The 24463-nt window shown below is 43.9% G+C and overlaps 2 protein-coding genes across 2 annotated transcripts in view; both read right to left on the minus strand.

Moving 5' to 3' along the window:
* Positions 1–24463, minus strand: part of LOC147718160 (uncharacterized) — a 467639-nt gene that overhangs the window by 233892 nt on the left and 209284 nt on the right. The gene's annotated exons all lie outside the window — the stretch shown is intronic.
* Positions 16099–24463, minus strand: part of LOC147718161 (ly-6/neurotoxin-like protein 1) — a 48485-nt gene continuing 40120 nt past the window's right edge. The window contains exons 3-4 of the mRNA XM_086919233.1: positions 23462–23656; positions 16099–16328 (exon numbers count right to left, since the gene is read on the minus strand). Coding sequence (XP_086775359.1) covers positions 23463–23656 — 194 coding nt within the window. The 3' untranslated portion in view covers positions 16099–16328; position 23462. The remainder of the gene's footprint in view (positions 16329–23461; positions 23657–24463) is intronic.

Raw genomic sequence — 24463 nt, forward strand, 5'->3', positions numbered from 1 at the left:
TATAAGGTCATCAATGTCAGCTGCATGTGCTGAGGCTGATCTGCTGTTTAGTATGATGCATTTGAAACACTACTTGAAGGTCGTTGGAGGTTCCAGTGTTAATGGAACTTGCCTAAGATTCTCTAGGATTATACCTCTGGAGTTGTGATAAGGGGGTACTGAGATGGGTGGTTTTGATTAGTGAGGGTTGTTTCGGCTTGTTCGGGACAACTGTGGACTGGTTGGGCTGGGAGGGATCGTAGGAGAGGAGGAGAGAGTGTATATCCTTGGCGGATAAGGTATTCTTCCTGCGGATCTGACGGGTTGTGGAATTACAGTTAGGAACTGGTCTCCATCTTTGGGGCAGCTGATTATGGGAAAGACATTGCGACTGGTGCTGGGGTGTGGGGCTGTTGCTGTGGGGGATCCTGCTCTTATCACCCATATGCCGTCTGGTCTTTGGTTGCAGCCTAAACAGGTTCCTTAGCTTGTGGAGGTCATCTTTGATATATTGTAGTGAAAGTAGAATTTCACAGAACCTACGGTCCGATGTGGGCGGCTTGATCACTGTGTTGTCTAGGAGAATGGGGGGTGGAAGGGTTTAGGATGTGGATTGGAGGGGAGCAGTGGTCTGCATCTGCGTAGTGAAAACTACCAGTCAGGTGAGGTTTATTCCTTGGTTCCCTCACATCAGAGCTGGGTGACTGCCTTTGGGTCAGCAAGAACAGCATTCTAATACAGAGGGGCAGGAAAAACACTAACAGACCACCAAAACATACTCACACTGAGCAAATGTTCCGATAATGGTCTTGCAAATAAAAGCTTTTTGGGACAGAAAGATGACTACAATGGAATATTGGGCAGTACATTGGAAGAGGGAGGCGAACACAAGGGCAGAGCACATACTAACACTAGTTAATAGACAGATCGGAAAGGGGAATACAAACAGTGATAAACCACAAATGGTTGTCACATAGACATAGACCTGGAGACAGGCACTCATACACAGAAAAACACAACTCTGGGAACAGACCGGTGCGGATATCGAGAAGAAATGATCAATGCCACAGTGAAGAAAATGACACTGGACAATGAGCATACAGGCACTGGGTGAGGCTCCACTAAAAAAGTGAACACACGACAATTGTGCTTGGAATAATACACTGACAGGGGGAGGAAATACAATGACCTGAGAAAGAGAGTGGACCACCTTTTCTTGCCCGACCCCCTTAGAGAATCTTCCACACATTAGCCCCCACTTCTGTAGAGCTGGGGTCAAATGTAATCAATCACCTCCATCTTCCCTAAACTGTAACTTTGTCCCTATCTCTAAAATGTGACAGTTGCTTCCACTCCTCATGCCCACTCCGCCCGCGTCACTGCTCCCCTGCAGCACAGCTCCCCGCAGCACCGCTCCTTGCAGCAATGCCCCACTGCAGCACTGCTCCACCGCAGCACCGCTGCCCCACAGCACCACTTCCCCGCAGCACCGATCCACCCATAGCACCGCTCACCCATAGCACCACTCACCCACAACAGTGCTCCCCAGCACTGCTCCCCCCAGCACCGCTCCCACGCAGCACAACTCCCCCCTAGCACTGCTACCCCGCAGCACCGCTCCCCCACAGCACTGCTTCCCCACAGCACTGCTCACCCACAGCACCACTCATCCGCAGCACTGCTCACCCCAGCACTGCCCCCCCAGCACCTCTCACGTAGCAACACTCCCCCACAGTACTGCTCCCCCACAGTACCGCTCCCCCACAGCACCGCTCCCTGCTGCACTGCTGCCCCACAGCACCGCTCCGCCTGGAGCACCACTCTGCCTGTATCACCACTACCCTGCAGCACTGTTCCCCCGCTGGACTGCTCCGCCCGTCTCACAGCTCCCCCCAGCACCGCTCCACCCATAGCACTGTTCTCTGCAACACCGCTCCGCAGCATCACCGCTACCCCGTAGCACTGGTCCCCCACAGCACCGCTCCCCGCAGCACCGCTCCTGGCAGCACCACTCCACCTGCAGCACTGCTCAGCAGCAGCACCGTTCTGCCCATATCACCAATCCACCCACAGCACTGCTCTACTCATAACACTGCTCCCAAACATGCACCGCTCCACCCATAGCGCTGCTCCCCTGTAGCACTGCTTCCCCGCAGCCCAGCTCCCCCCAGCACCGCTCCACCCACAGCACCTCTCCCCCAGCACCGCTCCCCTGCAGCATTGCATCCCCACAGAACCGCTCTACTGCAGCACCGCTCCCCCGCAGCACCGCTCCACCCGATATCACTGCTCACCCGCAGCACTGCTCCCCCACTGCACTGCTCCTCCTACAGCACTGCTACCCTTCAGCAATGCTCTCCCACAGCACCGCTCCCCTGTAGCACCGCTCCACCAGCAGCACCCCTCCACCCACAGCACCACTCCACTCATAGCACTGCTCACCCACAGCACAGCTCCACCCATAGCACCACTCCCCTGTAGCACCACCACCCCCACAGCACTGCTCCTCCTAGCACTGCTCCCGCACTCACTGCTCCCCTGCAGCACCGATCTGCCCATAGCACCACTACCCTGCAGCAAAGCTCCCCCGCACCACCGCTCCCTGCAGCACCGCTCCCCTGCAGCACCACCCCACCCGTATCACCGCTCCCCCGCAGCACTGCTCCACAGCAGCCATGCACAGCCCATAGCACCACTCCAACCACAGTTAAGTTAAGTTAAGTTAAGTTAAGTTAAAATTTGGTAGAGCGCAAACAGCTGCCCCAGCAAAGGGGCATCCCGGCGCTAAAGAACCACAGAATCATCGCAAAGAGGGAGAGAACCAGGAGTCAGAGACCTAAAGGGGGGGAAAAAGAAAGGTTTTGACAGCTCGCCGGAAGGCAAACAGGTTTTCCATAGAGCGAATGTTTGCTGGCAGATGCACAGCACGATCCCACTCATAGCACTGCTCCCCCGCAGCACTGCTCACCCGCAGCACTGCTACTCCACAGCACCACTCTGCAGCAGCACAGCTACCCCGCAGCACCGCTCTGCCCATAGCACTGCTCCAACGCAGCACCGCTCCGCCTGTAGCACCGCTCCGCCTGTAGCACCGCTCCACCTGTAGCACCGCTCTGACTGCAGCTTCACTCCACCCGCGGCACCACTCCCCAGCAGCACTGCTCCTCCACAGCACCGCTCACCCGCAGCACTGATACCCTGCAAGACCGCTCCCCCGCATCACCACTCTACCTGCATCACCGCTCCACCTGCAGCACTGCTCCCCACAGCACCACTCCCCCGCAGCACTGCTCGCCCGCACCACTGCTCCACTGCAGCACCGCTCCCCGCAGCAACGCTCCACCTGGAGCACCACTGCCCCACAGCATTGCTCCCCGCAGCACCTCTCCGCCTGTATAACTGCTCCCCCACAGCACCGTTCCACCTGCAGCACCGCTCCACCTGCACCACCAGCCCAGTCTGATTATTTTCTTATGGTATGTCTTTTTGTTGTCTTCTTTCACTGTGAAATGTTGGAAATGTTTCCTTATTTATTCTCTGTTTTCTTCCTTGCTGCTTCTCTTTTCCTCTTACTGTTCTCATTTTTCTATATTCTATCAGGCTATTGATATTAGCCCTTTTCTTATACTTCTCTTTCTTATCTCCTTAATCTTAAATATTTTTCTAAATCCTTTCTTTTTTGTTTTCTTTCATCTAAGCAATATAAATCGGATTTCTGACATGGTTTGCATATTGATTGTTCATGTTTTACATCATGACTGTGATTCAACAGTTTTTTATAATATTTGTGCATATTTTCATTTTACTAGTTTACATTTAGAGTTGTAACTTGGAATGTTAAAGGAGTTAATAACCCCATAAAAAGACAACGCATCTTAACCCATTTAGCTAGATTGAACGCTGATGTTGCTTTCATTAAGGAAACTTATTTATCAGAAGCTGAAGTGACTAAACTAAGAAGAGGTTGGGTGAGACATATTTTCTCTTCACCAGCCTTGGGAAAGAAGAATGGTTAATCTATTTTGTGCCATAAAAAACATCAGTTTTCAGTTCTTCATCAGGAAAATGATCTGGAGGGTCGTTGGGTAATTGTTAAGTTGCTTATTGACCTAATACTCTTAGTGTTGTTTAATGTTTATGCTCCAGTTAGAATTGATAATAAGTTTTGGGCTCTGATATCCGATAAACTTCTTGTTTGATAATGAATATATTATTTTTGGAGGTGACTGTAACCAGAATATTGACCCCATATTGGATAGACATTCCTCTGTGAAGTTCTCCATTACCAAAATGCACTCTCAATTCACCTCTGCCATTTGTCGCAAAGCTTTAACTGACATTTCGAGACTTTGTAAGCCCGATCTACAGGAATATACTTTTTACTCCCCCCCCCACACAACTCACAATCCTGAATAGACTATCTTTTCTTTAGTAAACCTTTGTCACACAGAGATTGGTTCTATTCTAATATCAGACCATGCTCCAGTTTTTGTAGATTTTGATTTCTTACTGTTTACTCCTCATACTGGTAGATGGCGTTTTAATAACATGTTATTATCAGATCCTAATTTCACAAGCCAATTCACCTCTTTTGCTTCTGAATTCTTTTCCTTTAACACTACGCCTGACTCTTCTTCAGTAATGATTTGGGGTTCTTTTAAAGCTGCTGCTAGAGATTTTATTAAAATTTTGTTGCACAGAGGAAGAAGTCTTTTGAAGCTAATAAAATTCAGTTATTAGCCAAGATTAAACAACTTGAGTATTCCTATTACTGTTCTTATTCTGAATCCTCATTAAAACAACTTATTGAGGCAAACATTTATTTCAATAAATCTTCCACTGAAGCTGCGTCCTCTTAGCTTTTAAAAAGTAGTGCCCGTTATTATGGGGGCCAAAATAAAATGGGTAAGTTACTTGCAAGCTATTTATAGATCCGCAGAGAAAGGACCAAAATGTACTCCATTCGTAATAATTCAAGAGTCTCATTACATAAAGATAGTGATATTCTTACTGAATTTGTGTCATTTTACAAAAATGTTTACACACCTGAACAACAACCGACTTCTGAAGCACTATCCTCCTTCTTTCAATCAATAAATTCTTCTCCCCCACCCGATACTGATTTTACCTCATTAGACTTGGACATTACTTTAGCTGAAATTAAACGTGCTATTTCAATACTGAAAAGGGGTAAGTTCCTGACGGATTTACTATTGAATTTTATTCTCACTTTGTGTCCTTATTACTACCTCATCTTTTATTACTTTACAAATTCTTTGTTAAGGAAGGCTCTTCTTCAGGTTCGTTTCAAGAAGCTGTGATTTGTTTAATCCCCAAGGAGAACAAGGATCCCTCTTTTTGTAAGAATAATTGTCTGATCTCCATAGTTAACTTAGACTATAAGATTTTTGCAAAAATCCTCGCTCTTCGCATTGATCCCATTTTACCTAACCTTATTGGCCCGGAACAATCAGGTTTTGTTAAAGGTAGCTTGTCGTTAGTCAACTCTAGAGTTTTCTTCAATATTTTAAGTAAAGCCTCTTCTCTCGATTATCCCATCGCTGCAATAGCATTGGACGCTGAAAAAGCTTTTGACAGGATTGGTTGGGACTTTATTTTTCAAGCTCTTCAATAGATTAGTTTTCCTACTAAATTAATTTCTCTTATCTCTTTGTTATACTCTGGCCCTAAAGCATCTATTTTTGTCAATGGCAAAACCTCTGAATATTTTCCTCTTTTTAGAGGATTCGGCAAGGCTGCCCCTTATCTTCTCTTTTATATATAATTGCCTTGGAACCCTTTTTAACAAAAATTAGGCTGGATGACAGTATTACTGGTTTTGGTCTTGACGATAGTCAGGTTAAATTGTCTGTGTATTCTGATGACATTCTGCTTTATTACTCAAACCCTTCTACTTCACTTCCAGCTTTTCTTTCTCAAGTTAACACTATTTCTCAATTATCTGGATATCGCCTCATTTCGGACAAACGCAAAGTTCTCCAATTAAATTTTTAATATTGATCGTTGGCACCTGCTTTTTCTCTCTTGGTGGGGATGTCTGGACTTTTTTAAGATGATGCTTTCACAGTTAGTTCTTTACCTTTTGTCTATGCTACCTGTTCATATTCCTGGTTTCTACTTTAAAAACATTGACTTTCTACTAAACAAGTTCCTTTGGAAAACTAAACCACCCTGAATAGCTCTTAATGCTCTTAAAGCTGACAAAAACTCTGGTGGTCTCAAATTTCCAGATTTTAAATCCTGCCACTATGCCTTCTCCCTCAGACAATCTTCTTGTTGGATTTCTCTTGATCGTTGTATTTACCCTCCTATTTGGTTGAATATAGAAAAACATTTTATAGCTCCTTTTCACTTAAATGAATCTCTCACTTTTTCTAATAATATTTCCTCTTTCCGTTCTCAAGTTATCTCCCACACATGTAAAATATTAATACCACTTCTTCCGTCCTCTTATCTTCATGTTCCTTGTTGGATCAGCAACCCATTTGGCACAACCACTTATTACGTATCAATGGTCGTACTATTTATTGGAAATCTTGGAGACTTAAAGGTTTGTTGTGGATTTCACAATTAGTCCTTAATAATTCTCTGTTATCTTTCGCAGACCTTCATATAAATTTTCTTTACCCTCTTCTTGTAAGTCTCAATATGACTTACTTCTACCTCCCCTCTTGCAATACCTTCTTTCACTGCCATGTAGTCCCAGTATTCCCTCCAAATGTTCAAATCTTTTTCCTTTACTATCTAATGATTCATCAGTCTCTTCTCTCTATAGAAGTTTGTTTTTCTCCTCCGATAGAACCAAGGGGAAGGCTGAATGGGCTTGGGAAAAGGATCTTGCAGAATTTTGGCCTATTCCATTTTGGGATAGAATATGGCTAAAATTCCACAAAACATCTCAGACTCTTTTCTTTATATACAACATCTTCTTTACACCCCAGTGTAGGTTACCTCCTTTTCTACAGAAATACTACCAACTTGTTGGCCATTCAAGGCTCCATCTGCCGATCTAAAAGACATGCGTTTTGAATGTCCCTCTATCTCCCATTTTTGGTTTCTAGTTTGGTCCCAAATTAATACAATTTTCCACAACCAAATCTCTTTTTCTCTCTCTAACATCTTTCCAGGTTCTTTATCACCTTCATGGCCACATCCGACCCCTAACCCTTCTTTAATTGACTTATTATTAGCAATAGCCCTTCATTTAATAACCTCCAATTGGAGACAAACAGATAAAGTTACTTTTAGAGCCTGGTGGAATGCTGTTTGCTTTCATCACAGATTGGATACAAGTAATATTACGCCTATATCTGTATCTATTAAAAGAGACCTGTTATGGCTCCCTCTATCCACTTACCTAACGGATATAACTCCATCTGCCGCTAGTATAGCCAACTCCTCGGATGAAGTTAAAAAACCTCCATGAATTGTTTGTTGTCTTTTTAGCCTACTCCTAGATTCCTCAGTCAGTACTACTCCTTTAATATAGTTTATTAGCTTTTGTATTTTTAACCGTTTATGGTCTCAATATGCTTCCTATTCTTCTGATTCTATGTAATGAAGTTTAAGGTTTTTTCACATTCCTCCCCCATTGTCCCTCCTTTTTTCCCCCTCCTTTTTTGTTCCCTCCTCCCCTTTTTTCTTATTACTGATACCTTTTCCTTTATTTCATATTTACAGTATTCTTACATTGTGATTTCATTTATATGCTGTTGTATTTTTTTGTTGTCACAATCTGTTCTTTAATAAACTTTAAACTTAAAAAAAGAACATACCCTCTCAAATATATGACTTTACAAAGCATTTATAGCAAATTCACTTGAATGATTAACATCCAGCGATTTAATAGATTCCTATTAGCTTAAGGCCACGCTGTGTGTGCCACCAAAGTCCATTTTTCAAGCTACTGTACATTGATTCTTACAAGTTTTGTTTCCCTTGTTTGATTTTGTCACACAGAATGTATGTATGTGTATACATACATCGATGAGTGTCATTGTCTACACCTGTTCCTGTGCTAAACTGCACGTATACTACACTTGTGTTAGGGAACAGGCTCTGAGGGTTGTGTCTTTACCTACGACCACAGTGTATTATTTATAGATTCGATACACAGTGCGTTATATCCCTTTTCGGATAATACTGTGCATCCGGCTTTTGTAACACCCATAAGATTGCACAAAGTTGTCAAATATCAGAATGTCATGCAGCCCAATGAATTTTACGATTATGTTTTGGTGCCGGACAGATAACTCTCTCACGCCTGCTGATCGCTTCCTTATCTGGGGTTATCACTGTTGTCTGGTGAAACTGTGTGAGGTTAACACAGAGACACCCAGAAATGAAATTGCCTTCCGTAAAATGTTGTTGCACTTTAGATAAGAGTGTGTGTGTGTTTTAGGCACTGCAGAGAGCTCGGGTGAAGAGTACGGGTCGGTAATCTTTTTATCTCTACGTTAACTCCCATCGGTCTGCGTCAACCTGGACACTGCAGTGTAGGCACAGTGCTTTCAAGATTCCCGGGCCCAGGATTAAACTGCATTACTGTAAGGGATCAGAAGTCCCGTTTATTCTATTATAAAATCAAGACTACAAGGGCCAGAATGCAAAGCAGATCAACACTGAACTAAATCACCTACTGACATACGGAACTAATAAACGCGAGAGATGAGAATATAATTAATATACGTCACTTCCTAATCAATGATCCCCTTACGCTTCCGCCACATCATACATAGGTTTGGGCGGTAAATTCGGTTCAGCTTGCGGAATTCGGGTAATTTCGCATTCCGCAGAGAACGCGGTATTGCCTAAAACTCCGTGATCCGCATCTTCGCAGAATTTTTTGCTTGTTCACGTGTTCAAAATGTGTGTTCGCAAGATATTTCCCCCTGAGCACTCAAACAGGGTTCATGAACAGGAAAAAAGGCTTGCGAATGGGCGGAACACGAAAATCTGCGTGTTCGCGGAACTCTACGCGCTCACAGATATTTTTACTGTTTTGCAGAGTTTTACGTAGCACGTCTATGCATATTCCGCCCACTCCTCGTACAATCAGCGGAGTTCTCGACTACGGATGGTGTCCCTGATTTCCCTCACTCCTGTCAGCAGTTTTCTACTGCTTAGAAGTGGGAACTCACCTGGTTCAAGCATAGGAGTCTCTGGTTGTGTGGTCATTTCCCCAAACGTGACAGTCTGAAACTGAAACCCTCTCCTTTAACCTTTAACTTAAGGACCTCACTGAAGTGCAACTCTGCATCACAGCACCAACCAGAAATGGGCATAATCTGGATTTCAAGGGAAAAACAGGGAACTCTGGGGCATATAATCTAGAAAGTGGCAGTGAGAGGTGTTAGCCTCCTTGGCTTAACGCCTCTTATTGCCACTTCGGAAGTGCCAGGCTGCACCATATGTGTGCTGCTTCATGCAGCACACATGTAAGTTACAAAACGGCATTTAAAAAAAGGTTTGTTTATGTACAGCATACATGGGAAAAGCAAGAACAAGGAGAAATTAAGCATTTCTCCTCGTTTCGCCCCCTTAGGACCAGGATTTTCCTTGTCTTTAGTTCAGCGTTGCCAACTATTATCGCCTCTCTTGATAATAGGTGGCAGCTTCAACGTGAAGGGATGTTGTTGTGGAACGGCCACTGCAACACCCACTGCATGCCCCTTTCACGCCAATTTTAGTGTGAAAGGGGCCCTATTACCAAGGCAGCGTTAAGCTACTTAACGTGGGTTTTAGCCACGTTATGTGGTTTAACTCTGCCTTGGTAATCGGGCGCTGACACTATGGCCACAATAACGTCACATAAAGTGATGTTGTGGTGGCCATAGGGGCTTGGTAATGTGCTCCTCAGTGGTTATAAAGTCAGAGTACTTCAAGAGTGAGCAGCACGGACCACAGATGCGCAAACAACAATAACCAGACCCCGCCCAGTGATGCTGTATTCAGGATAAGGGCTTTAAAAGCTCCACCCATTTTCAAGGTCTGCCTCTGTTACATGTGTTGTTGCTCAGAGCCTACGAGCACTATTCCTTTCTTTAAGATGTAGCACTGGTTTACAGAGCTCTGTTGTAATCAGGGCTGTAAATATTGTTCTTATCTTGCCACATTTGTTGTGCATTCAAAGACCAAGGTTTGTTTTGACTGCAGCTGTCTCTTCCTCCCTCTAGATTTTGAGAGGCACGGCCTGGCGTCACAGTCCCTGCCTTCCCATGGTTGCTGCTGCCTCCATCTCAGAGCTCAACAAGCATTTGCAAGAGTTTGAGTTCTTGGAATTGTAAATGATAATGCCTTTTATTTATGTGCTTTGAAACCCGCAAGTGGTGTGTAAACACGCACTTTGTTCTTATAGTCATTGCTTATGAGAAAGCTGGAAGTAGCTGTGCCTCCTTTATGGCCAGCCTTTCTTCTCCTAAGCAATGACTATAAGTATAAAGAGTGCAAATGAGAGACCTATTGCATTGCAAATGCTTGTTTATTCCAGCACGTTTAATTAAGCGTTTATCCTGGCCCCACTCGAGGAGGCTAACAAGTCACCCTAACTGGGTGAGTGATATGTCCTCCATACATCATGCATGAAATCCCATGGCCTGTCTTCACCTTGAAATGTGCCACATATTTGCTGTTTGAGTGGGTACTTCACTGTGCTAGTCACAGTATCCCCTTAGCAGCATGTTTTGGATCTTCTGCATGGTGCACCACGGCATTTTGTCTTTGCGGGCGTGTCCCTACACTGTCACATATCCCTGTTGATATCTTTCTTCGAAGTTGGTTCTTTTATAAATCATTGCATTAAGTTACTCCACAATTAGGTTTACTGTGTCTGGATTATCCTGGACAAGAATTGCATTCCATTCACTGTGTAGATTAGATTCTTTCTGGTCCTGATGTAAAGCCACTTGATCATTTTTGACTAACACGGAACAAAATATTTAGACCTTGATTTTAGAGCTATAAGAGATCATTGTATTTACTGCTGTTGACACATTTTAACCATAGAAGTACATTAGAGACCTAATTAGTCTTCTTTAATATCACCATTTTCTTATATACTCTCTGTACCACCAATCAGCACTTGCTAGCCCCACATCTCACTTCACAAACGGCATTGGAACAAAAGGTCTCAGTCAAAGACCTCCCTTGCAGATGCCCGTCAGGCATTGCAGCGCCAGCCCGATGATGAAGCATGACACCCTTTCGGGTGTGTGAGGGCTTCAGCTCCAAAAGGAATGGACCCCTGTACATCGACTTGGACATTGACCGGCCGCTTAGTTTATTTTTTCCTTTTCATTTCGCTAAAAGAATTGCATGCTTATTTTGAGAAAAAAGACTTGACTTAAAGCCAAAGTGTAAAGTATTTATGCAGCCCACAAACAGTTATAAGTGAAAACTCAAAACATTTTTTTATTATAATCTCTTTTTCTAAATTGCTTTGGGATTAAACTAGAGACGTCCCGAGGCAGTTGAGCACCACCGAGCGCAGCACTGGGAACCCTAGCCAGAATTGTAGGAGGGAGGAGCATCCAACAGGTGCCTGTCCCACACAACTGGTGAAAAGGTAAGGGAAGAGCCATACTGTCAACAGCAAACTGGACCCTCACTCTTGAGGATGAAGTCTGGTGCCGTGCTAGGAGCGACACTGCGTGGGCATGCCAAAACCCGATTGAAGAACCCTCTGAGGAGGAACATTTCTTCCAGAAGTCAAGCACTCGTTAATTTATAAGAGAATAAGTGCCAGTGTCCAAACCTCACCTTTGAAGTCTGTGGCCAGCACATGTCAGAATGCTGAATACTGAGGCTGCATATTCTTGAATATGCCTCAGGCCTCTTTAATCCACTACCAGACACTCCCTGCTCCTCTACCTCACTCTTGGATGTTTCCACGTTCTCTCTTTTTTACTATGCTTTCTTCTTTCTCTTCCTCCATCATTCCATTGTGTGTTTTTTCTCTCTTTAACATTTGTGATCATCCCTAAAAATGAGTTCCATTGGCCCCCACTGACAGATACTGGCTCAAATTAAGCTCTACATACACCACTCTGGAAAAAGGCAGCCGGAAGCCTCAGCTGATGATCCACAAAGCAGAAACTGGAATGACTCAGATAGACTCAGGAACATCCAAGAATGTATCAAACAGGATCCGCCCTTAAAACCCAGACCACCACTAGCACAAACCAAGACAAACATATACACCAGAGAGGACCATCACCGCCTCCGGTCTGTACTACAATGACTCGGGGACTACGGCCTTAAACTACACTGGGAGGAGAGCCCATTGTTTAGCCACAGATTGAATGTTGGGCTATGCTATCACCAGAATAAACGTAGACCCTAGAAAGGAGTCAGAAGCCATAAAACAGGCCCCTAGCCCACTCCCCAACTACTTGCTTCCGGTTTATTCCCAGACTCACAACACTTTTGGACCCGCTCTGAGCCCTGACAAAGATGTCTGTGAAAAGGGCCTGGGGCAACAAAAAATTCTAAACCTTCAACAACGTGAAGCAAGCCCTGCTCAACAATGTCTATGGAGAGCAACAGAACAGGTAATTGAAAGGCAGGTCCTGGCCATTAAATGGGGGTGCAAATACTTTCATATATATCTGTGTGGCCGTGGGTTCATGGTAATTACCAACAAATAATGGTTGCATTATTCGGTGGGATTGCTTCACCGTGCCACCGAGCATTACACAATGGGGGGTGCAGCTAGAGTGGTACCATTTTACAGGTGCATAAGGCCTTGGAGCAAAGAATCAAGCTGGCTTCCTATCTCAATACCCAGCAGGTCAGCAGAATTTGCAAATGACCACAGCATCAGGGTTTCAAGGGGAACATCCTTTACAACGCAACTTTTACCACGCAGTGCCTTTACGACGCAACTATTACAACGCAAACCATTACAAAGGGGCGCTCTAGGATAGGGAATAGATTTAATTTACTATCCAACACCTTCCCTAGTGTCCACGGGGACTGGAGTTGGAATAGTAAATTAAACTATTCACTATCGAGTACTCCAAAGCACTATGCATTGTAAAGGTTTGCGTTGTAATACTTACGTTGTAAAAGCATGCGTGGTAAAAGCATGCGTTGTAATGTCATACATCCGGGTTTCAAGCCTCTGGATGGATTATGAGTCGTCATGCCTGACTAAAATCAGTGTCTCTGCAGGAGCTCAGCCAACCAAGAAGACGAAGCACTCCAAAATGTCTTCACCGTCCTCCAAGGAGGAATGTGGAAATGGAATACTTTCCTGAGAGATGCCAACAAGTGGATACCCGAGGACAGGGGACCGTTATCCCAGCTGTGGAGGGTGCAAAATGAGCTGAGTGTAGCACTATTCAGCTTGCTCTGTAGAGGCCACCACATGGTGATGCCAGCAACTTTGTGCAAGAGAGTTATCAAGCTAGCATACGGGTCACCAGGGAAGAAGCCTCGCCTTTGAGTAAAGGTCTGGTTCCTCAGCCTGGACGCATCATTTGATGACCTGGTGAAGAACTGCAAGGCATGTCAGATGATGAGCGGGCCAATGGCACTGGTAGCCACAGAAGAAAGTTGTGAATTCCCCATGAGTAATGTCAGCCTTGACTTCAGCCTCTTCCGGGCAGGCAACTGGCAATGGTGCTGGCTGTTGGATATCCCAAGTACCGAGTAACAGGGCTCACAGAATCATCAACTTCTGCAAGGTGAACCTGCTCCCTGCATAGTTTTCTGGACATTTGGCATCTCCAAAGAAATACAGACTATGGCCGCTGCATTCAGGGAGCAGAGTTTAAAGAATTCATTGAATGCCGTAGCTTTGGACAGGGTCACTGTTTTTGATTACTTGGGTATCACTCTTACGGACAAAATGGACTGGGCCCCCCAATTGGCAAATGCCAAACTTAGACTAGCCCAGATTACGGGTGGTATTGTAAAATTGCACCGAGAGTCCACAACCAAGCCAGTGCATCGATTATTGAAATACATAAAGCCCAAGCTAGGGGAGCAATCCTATACGGAGCCGAACTGTGGGGTCATCGCCCGGTGGGTGGTATTAGCAAGACGTAAAATCAATTCTTAAGATCCTTGTTGGCTCTCCCACCCAGTACCCCCTCACTCCGTTGATAATGGAACTTGGTATTAGACCTTTAGAAGAGGAAATTGCCCTACGCCCTATAATTTACTGGCGTAGGATGTGGGTGACTCCTGAATTAATCCATTTTAGATCAGCCTTGGAAGAGTTATTAGCCCTCCCTGGGTCGGACAAAAATACCTTAGTAGGCCTTCATAAAAAAGGAGTGTGCGAGACTAGAATCATGGAACATATATTCCTGCAGGTGTACAAAAGCACCCCTCACTGCCCAACACAGTGCTCATCATGGACCTGACATTATCCCATGAGCTCCATGGAGGGTGGCAATCCTCGACCACACTGGAACGCAAAGCCAAAGGGAGAGGAACAATGATAAAGCGAGCAGGCGTCAGAAAGCTCGAACCCCAAAAGGACCATGGTGTCCACTTGCCTGGACACAGAAACTGTGACTAGGAACTTGTCGTGATTCAAAAGAGTGGGGGCTCGGTGACCCTGATGAACTGGCAGAGGTGGGTGAAGCAAGATAATGAGAGGAAAGATTGAATGAGCTGGGGATCACGTGACTGAGGTCAGCACCATTCACCCTCCAGTCCAACCCCTGATGCCCTCAGGAAAGGAAGGCGGCCAAGAAGCCATATCAGCATCAGGTGGAAATCTGAGCCATCCCTAAAACTTACGTACAAATTCAACACCCAGTCAATTGCTATGAGTCTCTGTGTGACACCCAATGTTCCAAAGAAGATTGGTTGAACACTGGAGGGATGCAGTAACAACCCGGATCCCCCTGGATGACCCTTGACCCGCACAGCAGAGCGTGGCCAGAGGATATAAATAAACAAGACAAAAATCTCTCAGGGCTTAGTCTCATGTTGGATAAGACGGTGTGAGTGTGCATTATTCTTGGGCATGGAGGTCACTGGCTTTGCGACAAGCAGGTCGGTCAGCGCCATTACACCTATTCTTGTCACACAAAAAACACCCTCTTTTCTAGGGTGACCAGAATTTTAATGCCAAAAACCAAGACACTTCACGGAAATAGAAGAAGGACTACAATTTGACTTCAAGCTAGTGGACAGAATTCAGAATTCAGCATAGAATTACAGAACAGGCAGTCAAAACATACATAACATGAAATGTTTTTAACCCAGTTGCTTGCCTGTTAATTAAATTTCTTTCTTGAAACAACTGAGAATCCCTGCTTTGTAAAACATAAAAAAGCAACCCTCACATTTTCATTCGACCCTCTCTAAAAACCGGGACAGGAGCTAAATTTCCTGAAATCTGCCAGGACAGCTGGCAAAAAACCGGGACCATCTGGGCAAATCTGGGATGCCTGGTCAACCTACTATTTCCTCATTATTTTTTTTGCAAATGCATGTTTTCTTGTACAAAGCTTTGACAAATTGTACTAAAGCACACATCATTATGGAAACTATGCATGAAATATGCACTTGATCGATTCAAAAAGGAAAATTTAGAAGCAGGAAGTGACAATTGTACGTTTCGTCACAATCACTGCCACCTGTTGGCAGCAGAGAACAATGCCAGTGCGCATGTCCCTAAAGTGCCACAGATGCTGCTATTGGCAGCACTGGATCAGAGTGGTAGGTCACAGCAGGACACTGAGAAACAGTGTGAGCAATGGTCCTGTGCATTGAGGGGTCTGCACTTCAGCTTATCAGGATCAGTAAGATGTATGAGACATTCATCAATATAGATTTTGAAAAAAAAGACAAAAGCCTCATTGCAGCGTGCTGAGGGACCAAACTCTCTATGTATTCAGGGTCCGGATCTCAATGCACTCCTTGTCAAGAGATTCATCTTGCAGAATCAGCATTATGACTGACACATACAACTTTTTCACTGAAGGTAAGTATTGCCAGCTGCAACAGTGACCTGGAAAGGGATACATCAAGGTAAATAAAATGGCCAAAAACATGTATGCAGGAGTCAATGGAGAGGCAGGGAAGCATGAGCTGGAAATTTATTCGGCATTTATTGAATGAGTGCCAATCATATAATAACCTTTATTCAACAAATACACAGTGGGTCTTGTTAATTTTGAATACAACACTAGGTCAAGCATAAGGACAATTAATTAGAGAGACATTGGATAACAAGTTTTGCCTGGACTTTGGAGGTTAGATAATCTTCCCATGGCCCATTCACTCTCTCTGGATAGTGGTTCCAGAGCAGGGGACCTGGCAGTGCTGGTGACCGTCAATCTGAGAAGGACGGCCTGGAACATCTCCACCTTAGCAAAAAAGAAAGCACACAAAGGAAAATGTGTTACTTTATAGACCAAAAATAAAAATCATTGATTTACTAAAAACATAAGTTTCACCAAATGGTAAAATGTAGGTACTAAGTTTTTTTCAACTTAGTTTGCACATATTTCAAATATTCCCCTCTCGAACAATCTTCTTCTGAACCTGTCCACTTACCACCTTTCTGAAGAAATGACGTGTTTATGTCAGATTGCGCATTCAAACTCCCACCCGAAACACATTGTATAACCCTGGGCTACCTTAAGTAATGCCATGCCATAGTCAGCCATTGAAAGGCCCTGGACTACTGTATGCAATGTACTACTCTATCACAAAGACCCCCAGCTTACCACATGAAATGCTCCAGATGACTATTGAAGAACACCAGGCTACCATATGCAATGCCCTACTCAACTCCTCAAGGACCCAGTAAACCACTGAAGAACCCCAGGCTGCCACTAATAGTGCCCTACTCTACCTCTGACGGGCAACACAGAACCATAGGCAACATTCTAGTATATTATTGAAGGATCGTATGCTACCTAGCAATGCCCTATCCTGCTATTGAAGGACTTCAGGCTATGGTAGGTATTGTCTTATTCTACTATTGAAAGACCCCAGGCTATTGTATGAAATACCCTGGTCAGCTACTAAAGGTCCCTGGGCTACCATTGGCAATGCCCTAATCTACTGCTGACGACCTTCAGACTATCCTAGGCAATGGTGTAGTCTACTTTTCCATGCCCCTCGTCAAAATTAGGCAACAACTGCAGAACCCATGCTACTATTGGCAATCCCATAGTCTACCACTGACATGCCCTTACCTACTACTGAACTATCTTGGCAGTGCTCAAACCCACGATCAAGAACCTAGGCTGTGTTCGGAAATGCCATAGGGCATGAGTTAGAGTTTGCAAACAGGTTTAAGCCATCTTAAAAGTGGTGGCTGTCCTATCTGCTTTAATACTAGTGGCAAAGGATAAAGTGCATTTGTGATCAGGTGGACTGGACAGCCACCTTGTTTGTGATGGCATTACCTGTATGCCACACTAGAAATCAAGTCTGTTGATTAAACCTGAAAAACACTAGAGTAACTTTGGCAGTGCCCTCATCTACCACTGAAGGCCACTCAGAATCCTGTAGGACATGTCATGGCCCATTATTGAAATACCATCCCAGACCATCATAGAAACAGCCCAAGTCTACTACTGAAGAACCCAAGATTATCATATACAGTGCCCTAGTTCACCACTAAACGACCCCAGGCTCTCATAGGAAATGGCCCAGTGCACCATTGAAAACCGTGAGCTCCCATTGGCAATGCCCTTGTCTAGAAAACTAGATTACTATAGACAATGCTACATTCTTCTATTGAAAGTACCCAGATTAGAAACAGGAATTTTATTTTATTAGGATTTTCAACTCAAAAGTGGTTCACATAAACACAGGCAGATTAATGCAAGGAGCAATGCAGAGACTCATACAATAAAATGTATGCCAATGTATAAATGCAAAAAGATGCCATACAGCTTAGTATCATGCTCTACCCAAAAACATATGAAGTACAAATGGGACGTGAAGTTAGGAAAGATTTCTATTGGCGGTTGGGGAATGACAATGCAGGAAACGATACATCCTTAATACGATACAGTGGATAAAAAGAGCAAAAAGGCAGAGAACAAGCTCAACTTTATGAAGCTCTACTGATACCATACTTCTGTTATGAAATCCATTATCTTTCAAGTGAGAAACAAATAAAACGCTATAAGATCAAGGGATGTGAAAAGTGCAAAAAAACAATGCTACACCCGGCACTCTTTATACCTAACAAGCAACCTACTTAATACATATCATCTTTCAAGGTATCATTGCATAGTATCTATAATACCCTATTCAAACAGGCACAAAACCAGTTAGTACTAATTTTACAGCATACAAACATATTTCAAAATATTTTAAAATGTGTTTTAAAAATGTTGTACAACCTATTTCAGATAGAGGGGCAAAGAGAAATTGACATGGTCCTAACAATTGACATCAAAATGAAAGTAGCAAAGGACAAACAACAATCACATGATTTAAGTCTTGGACATGGTTCAAATAAAGTTCACAAAGCCTCTCACCCCTAGGTACACCTTCCCAAGATCCAGTAACAACTCGTAGCTGCAGCAATTCCAACCTACAGTTGTTCTACGCACCTCATGGGGAAAGTTCCATAAAACATGCAGTTGAGGTTTTTTACTAATGCTGCTTTCAAATAAAATTCCACTGCAAGCATTCTGAGCACACAGTAGAATGTCCCTTTTCCAGCTCACTTCATAAATAGATTTTTTGATCAGGTTTTTTAAAACAAACTTTGGGAGAGGTGCCCCTCATTCTGACCAACTTCGAATATATGCTGTGCTTTGAAGTAATTAGTAAAAAGGACACTTCTTCCCTCCAAGCTTAAACATATTTCATGTTTTAGTGCAGCATGGATAGGGCTGAGTCACTATATAATAAATTGTTCCCCCACATTAGAACGGCTGCCATAAAAAACACATTTGTAGAGAGGAGCACAAATTCAAGCTAAAGGGTGGAGGGACCAGTTGAAGGATTCAAGTTACAAATGTGGTGCAAAATATACCCTTCAACCATCTCAAAAAAGGACCAACACCACTACTCCATCATGTCACAGGCATAACTCACTGAAAGCGGGATTTTAACCTTATAGACTGCAAGTAAATGGGCAAAGTGCCTTCGCCCACAGCAATTTCATAGTATGTGAATGGCTGAGGGTTGAGATAATTCCTTACTTCTACACTGACTAATATGATCTTTATTTAGAAACTTGGTGGACAGAATTCAGCCAAGATATGAGTAAATCTTCACCACTTCCAACTTATCATTCCCCAAGAACCAATATAAATCTTTCTTAACTCTACATCCCGAAGACTTGAAAACCATAACTTTGCTCTTGGAAATAGAAGCAAGATGCTTCTGTAATCCTATTGGGGTTAAATAAAACAACGTCATCAGCGTAGAGTAGACGACCAACATTCATGAATCCTAGTTCAGGTGGATTCCCTTCAGACTGTCCAACTCTGCTTGGTAAGTCATGGGTGTAAAGAGAGGGAAGAAGGGGCACAAGTCGGCACCGCTGCTTCAAGCCATCGTGCGTCTCCACTTTGCTGAACAAACCCTGATATCCTCCCATCAGGACCTGGGTCCAAGTGGAAGAGTGCAGGGCAATGATCAGCATAAGAAGATGAGTGGGGATTCCCAGTGTGGACAGTTTCCTCCACAGCACCCTACAGTCAACCCTGTTGAACACCGTGGAGAAATCAATAAAGGAAGAATATAAAGCCATCCCTTTACCCACAGGGTACATTTCAATCAGCGTTTGAAGGGCCATGACATTATCTAAGGTTCCACAGTGTTTGCGAAAAACGGCCTGCTCAACAAGAACAGTGTTATTACCAAATGCCCATTCCTGAAGGTGAAGAGGAATAGTCGTGGCAAGCAATTTCCCAATCGCATCCAATAGTGCAATCTGCCTAAAGCTGGCAGGAGAGGTTTTAGACCCATTTTATATAAGGGTACAACAACATTTTTCTTCCAGGAAGATGGTATAACTCCGGTTAGGTAACAGTGATGAAAAACAGGAGCCAGACAGAAAACCCCTTGCAGAAGCTTCATGTTTGATGTGAGATATTGGAAGTTCGCTTGGGCCCATCACCCCAGAGGACCATGCGCCCTAATAAAACCTCTTTCCTCTCACAAGAGGGCAGACTGTATATATCCGAAGGTGCAGTCACAACGTTAAACTCCATTGAGCCCCACAGCTAGAACTGGAGGCGTATAACTGTGAAATGTGTTGGGTCCACTCTTCATCGGCTATAGGGATGGCCTCAGCCTTAATTCTAGAATCACAATATTGAGCAATCACCAAAAGACCCTAGGCTACTATAAGGAATGCCATAGTCTGCCACCATTAGCCTAAGGGACTTCAATGGTAATGGGCTAGTCTACTGCTCAAGAACCGCAGGCTAAAATTGACAATGTCTCAAACTACAATTGAAGGATACTATATTAACTTTGGTGATGCTGCAGCATTTCAACTATTTTATGGATTATTCAGATTAAAACTGGTAGATAATGTTCGACACATCACATAAAGTGAGCATTGTTGGCAGTCACAGTTTTGAACTAGCTGGTGTCCTAAGTGCTTGAAGAGCTGCAGCAGCGTAATTTTACTGCCTTAGTGGTAAATTGCTCTTGTTACAGGACATTTCAAAGCATGTACTTCTTTGGGCTGGTAATGTAGCTGCATTTGTTTACCTATGTAAAGTAAACAATTAGAGACAGTGGAATAATGTCAATAAAGCAACATACACCAACATTAAAACTTTGCCTGGCACAACAAAACAAAACAGTCAAAAGACAACACAATACAAAAACTTCAGTACAACAAAACAATATTATAATGTAATAATGCGGCTTAAAAACAACAGAACACACCAGCAGCAGAGCAAACTGCTGCAGAGCAAATATGCACACATAATCTCTTCACACATCACCACCTCCAGAATCCAGTTTTCAAAATGCAGAGATAAAAGTTTTTAGAGAAAAGACTCCCTTAATGGTGTCTATAAAGCATGTCTTGTGGCAAGACTCTTGTCTTGACCTAGCATCCACTCACTTTCTAACATCACATAGATTGGATAAAGATTAATGATTTCATTTTCCAAATACTCACATAGCATGCAATGCAGTGGTTGGAGGGGGTCAGGCGTGAAAGAGCCAAAGTGGTGTCTTTCCACTCACGGCTGCTCTGCAACACCACACTACACCGAGGGAGCATTTGCTTACACCGACCGACGCCTAATATACCATGTCCCACACACCATGCCTGCATCACCCAAAACCACACACAGCACACCCTCAGTGCCCACCAACAAACACACTTCAGGACAAAATCTCCTGCATCCTCCCCAACAACACCCAATCACTTAGTAAACACACCATGGAAATCTAGGACACCCAGGACTCTGACACCCCAGACCTTTTCTTCCGTATTGAAACCAGGCTGACCTCTGAGTTGGTACCAAGCATTTCCACAGCCATCCCAACATATTACAAGATTGCACAACAGGACCACCAACAGGATCACCAAAAAAAAGGAGAATTGCAATAATATTAAAAGATTCCTTAAACTGCATGACAACGACTGAGAACTATACGACCTAAGGAGCACCTACACTTCAAACTACAAATCACAGCATTGTACACCCTGAGTGGAACAGTTGTCTACTGACCTCCGGGACCATGAGACACTTTCACATAGACTACCACTGACCTTGTTACCCCCTCTCCACCATCTTAACAACGACTTCTTACTAGGAGATTTTAACTTCCATCTAAGTGATAAGAAAGACACCAACACCATTGTACTCTTTCAGAGCCTAGAGAACCTGGGATCAGCACAACACGTCATCAAACACACTCTCCAACTAACACAATCCTGACCCTGTCTTCAACACTTTCAACAACATTGAAATCACCACAAAACAACGCAGATAGAACAGCATCTCAGAATCCAACTTGCTCAACACCCTGCACCCGAACCAGCCAAAACCTACCAATTACCTCAATAGCGACATCAAACATCTTGACGAATGGATTACCGGATCTGCTAACTCTCTGGCACATCATTAACACAATACACAGAGGAGGACAGAAAAGCAGGTGAGTTGGTATACAGAGGAACTCCAATCTCAAAACCAACATGGCAAATAATTGGGAAGAAAATGGAGTACAAACCACTCAGAAAATAACAAAGAGACATGCAGAGCATCCTTTAGATACTACCACCAGCAAAAAAAGGAATAGATACATTTACAACGCGGTTTTTACTCCGCAATACAATCACAACGTGGTCGTTGCAATGACTGTGTTGTAACCACGCAATGCCATTACTACGCAAGTCATTACATCGACTTACAGTAGACGGCATCATAACATTAGAAATGTATAATTTACTATTCCAACTCCAGCCTATGTCACAATAGGGAAGGTGTTGGAATAGTAAACTATTCTAGTCGGTATGTTAGAGCACAATCTACTGCAAGTCAATGTTATGACTTGCATAGTAGTGGCACTGCGTGGTTAAAACGTGGTCATTGTAACAACCACGCTGTGATTGTATTGAGGAGTAAAATCCACAATGTAAAGGTTGTTTCCCAAATAAGAGAGGCCCGAGCAGAACGCATAGAAAACAGCTTCAACAGTGACACATAAAGCTTCGGATTTATCAAAGATGTCACCTCATAAGCATTCACCACAAATAACAGCATCTCCTGGCACGAAGAATGTGTCAACCTCTCAAACTTCTTCAGCAACAAAATAAAAGCCATCTATAAAAACTTCAAACCCACAACTAGAACCCTGTTCATTCACACTGAGCATACCCATAAACACTCATGGAAAACCCTCTACTACTTGGGAAAATGTAACCATCTAAGAAACAGCCAACCTCATAAGGGCCATCCACTTTGGTTCTCCAACAGACATCTGCACCCATCAGATCTATAATATAGCTGCCTCCCCTATCAGGAAAGTCCTCACCCGCAGGAAGAACAACTCCAACACTTCCAAAATGTTCCTGAATGCCGGGAAACTTAGGTGAGCCAATGCACTGCAAAAGAAAATTTTAGCCAACTCCACTCAACTATCAGACTACCCCCATCTCCCTTTTACCCTACACAGCCAAGGCCATGGAAAAAGTCAGCAATAAGCAGCTTGGTCACTACCTCAGTGCACAGCAACTACTGGACGCCACGCAATCCGGTTTCCATCCCACCCGCAGTCCTGAGACCAACCTCATCACAGCCACAGATAACATTCTGGTTGAAATACACAAAATGTCTCAGTATTTTATTCACACTGGATGCCACACGTTAGCCAAGGAACAGGTATCAGGTACCACCATCCAGACCCTCGCTTTGAGTAGAACATCCACATCTAGCAGCAGGGAATTCTCTCACGCCGATTGACCTAAAAGTCCTTTGGGAACACATCATGAAGCCCATACAGAACCTGTGAAAGAGGATGGAAAGAGGTATCAATTTCTAATTCTTACCTTAGAGTCCTCCTTTGAGATGAAGGGCACTGATGCCAGCTGCAAGGAATAGCAGTGTGTAGCTAATCTTCATGCCGGTTGCTCCATTGCAGAGGTCCGTTTGGCAACAAGACGTGGTAATAGTAGCTCCTCCTACTGTGCCAGAGACTGGCGGGCAGGCTGGAAGACAGAGCTTGGCAACAGCTTTAACTGAGTCTGTAAACAAAGATACAAAGACAGGAAGTTGTATTTAGAACATGCGTCCATCTTTTCAATAGAATATTTAGCATGGAGACAGAGGAGCACACATGTGGCAGTAGCCGAGGATCTCCTTGCTCATTCACTCTAATATTTGGCGATAGTCGCCCATGATCTCCAGCTTTATCCTTCATTCCGATGCATCCCCTGTTATTTCTCAGCTGCTTATTGAGAGGGACAGTAAGAAAGGAGATTGTGGGAGGTGATGCATGTTCTCTAGGTTCTCCAGTTTCCACTGGAGGTGGTTTGGATTGGACAGTGTCTTGGTGGGTGCAATGGTTTACAATGGTGTTCAATCACTTTGGATTATACTGAACTTTAATTGCAATGTTTGTGTACTCATCGGACTCTCCAGATATAGCTCAGGTGATTAGCCAACATTTATCCTCAAAAGTGGTAGTAGGGTAGGATTCAGAAACAGATATAGGGCCCGCTTTCAAGCAGCATGCCCCCAAACCCTTGGCTCGCCAGCCTCATTTAGAGGGAGGCGGACCTTCTATTGGCAATGTTGATGGAATACTTCCTATGATAGTCATTACACTGCCTCACTGTTTGGGAGAATAATCACCTTTAAATACCATAATTGCTACAATTAGCTTGGTATCCCCAACAAATCTGTTATCACCCTTTGTATGTTCTCCTGTCAGCTGATTCCTGTATGTTCTACTGCAGCCGCCCACAGTGTTCTAATGAACAACTACAGTCTTACCTATGAGAAAAGTGTGACACACCTGACACCATCTTGATAGAATCAAAGCTGGAAAG

Source organism: Lissotriton vulgaris, chromosome 4_2 (genome assembly GCF_964263255.1).
Source record: "Lissotriton vulgaris chromosome 4_2, aLisVul1.2, whole genome shotgun sequence".
NCBI lineage: Eukaryota > Metazoa > Chordata > Amphibia > Caudata > Salamandridae > Lissotriton > Lissotriton vulgaris.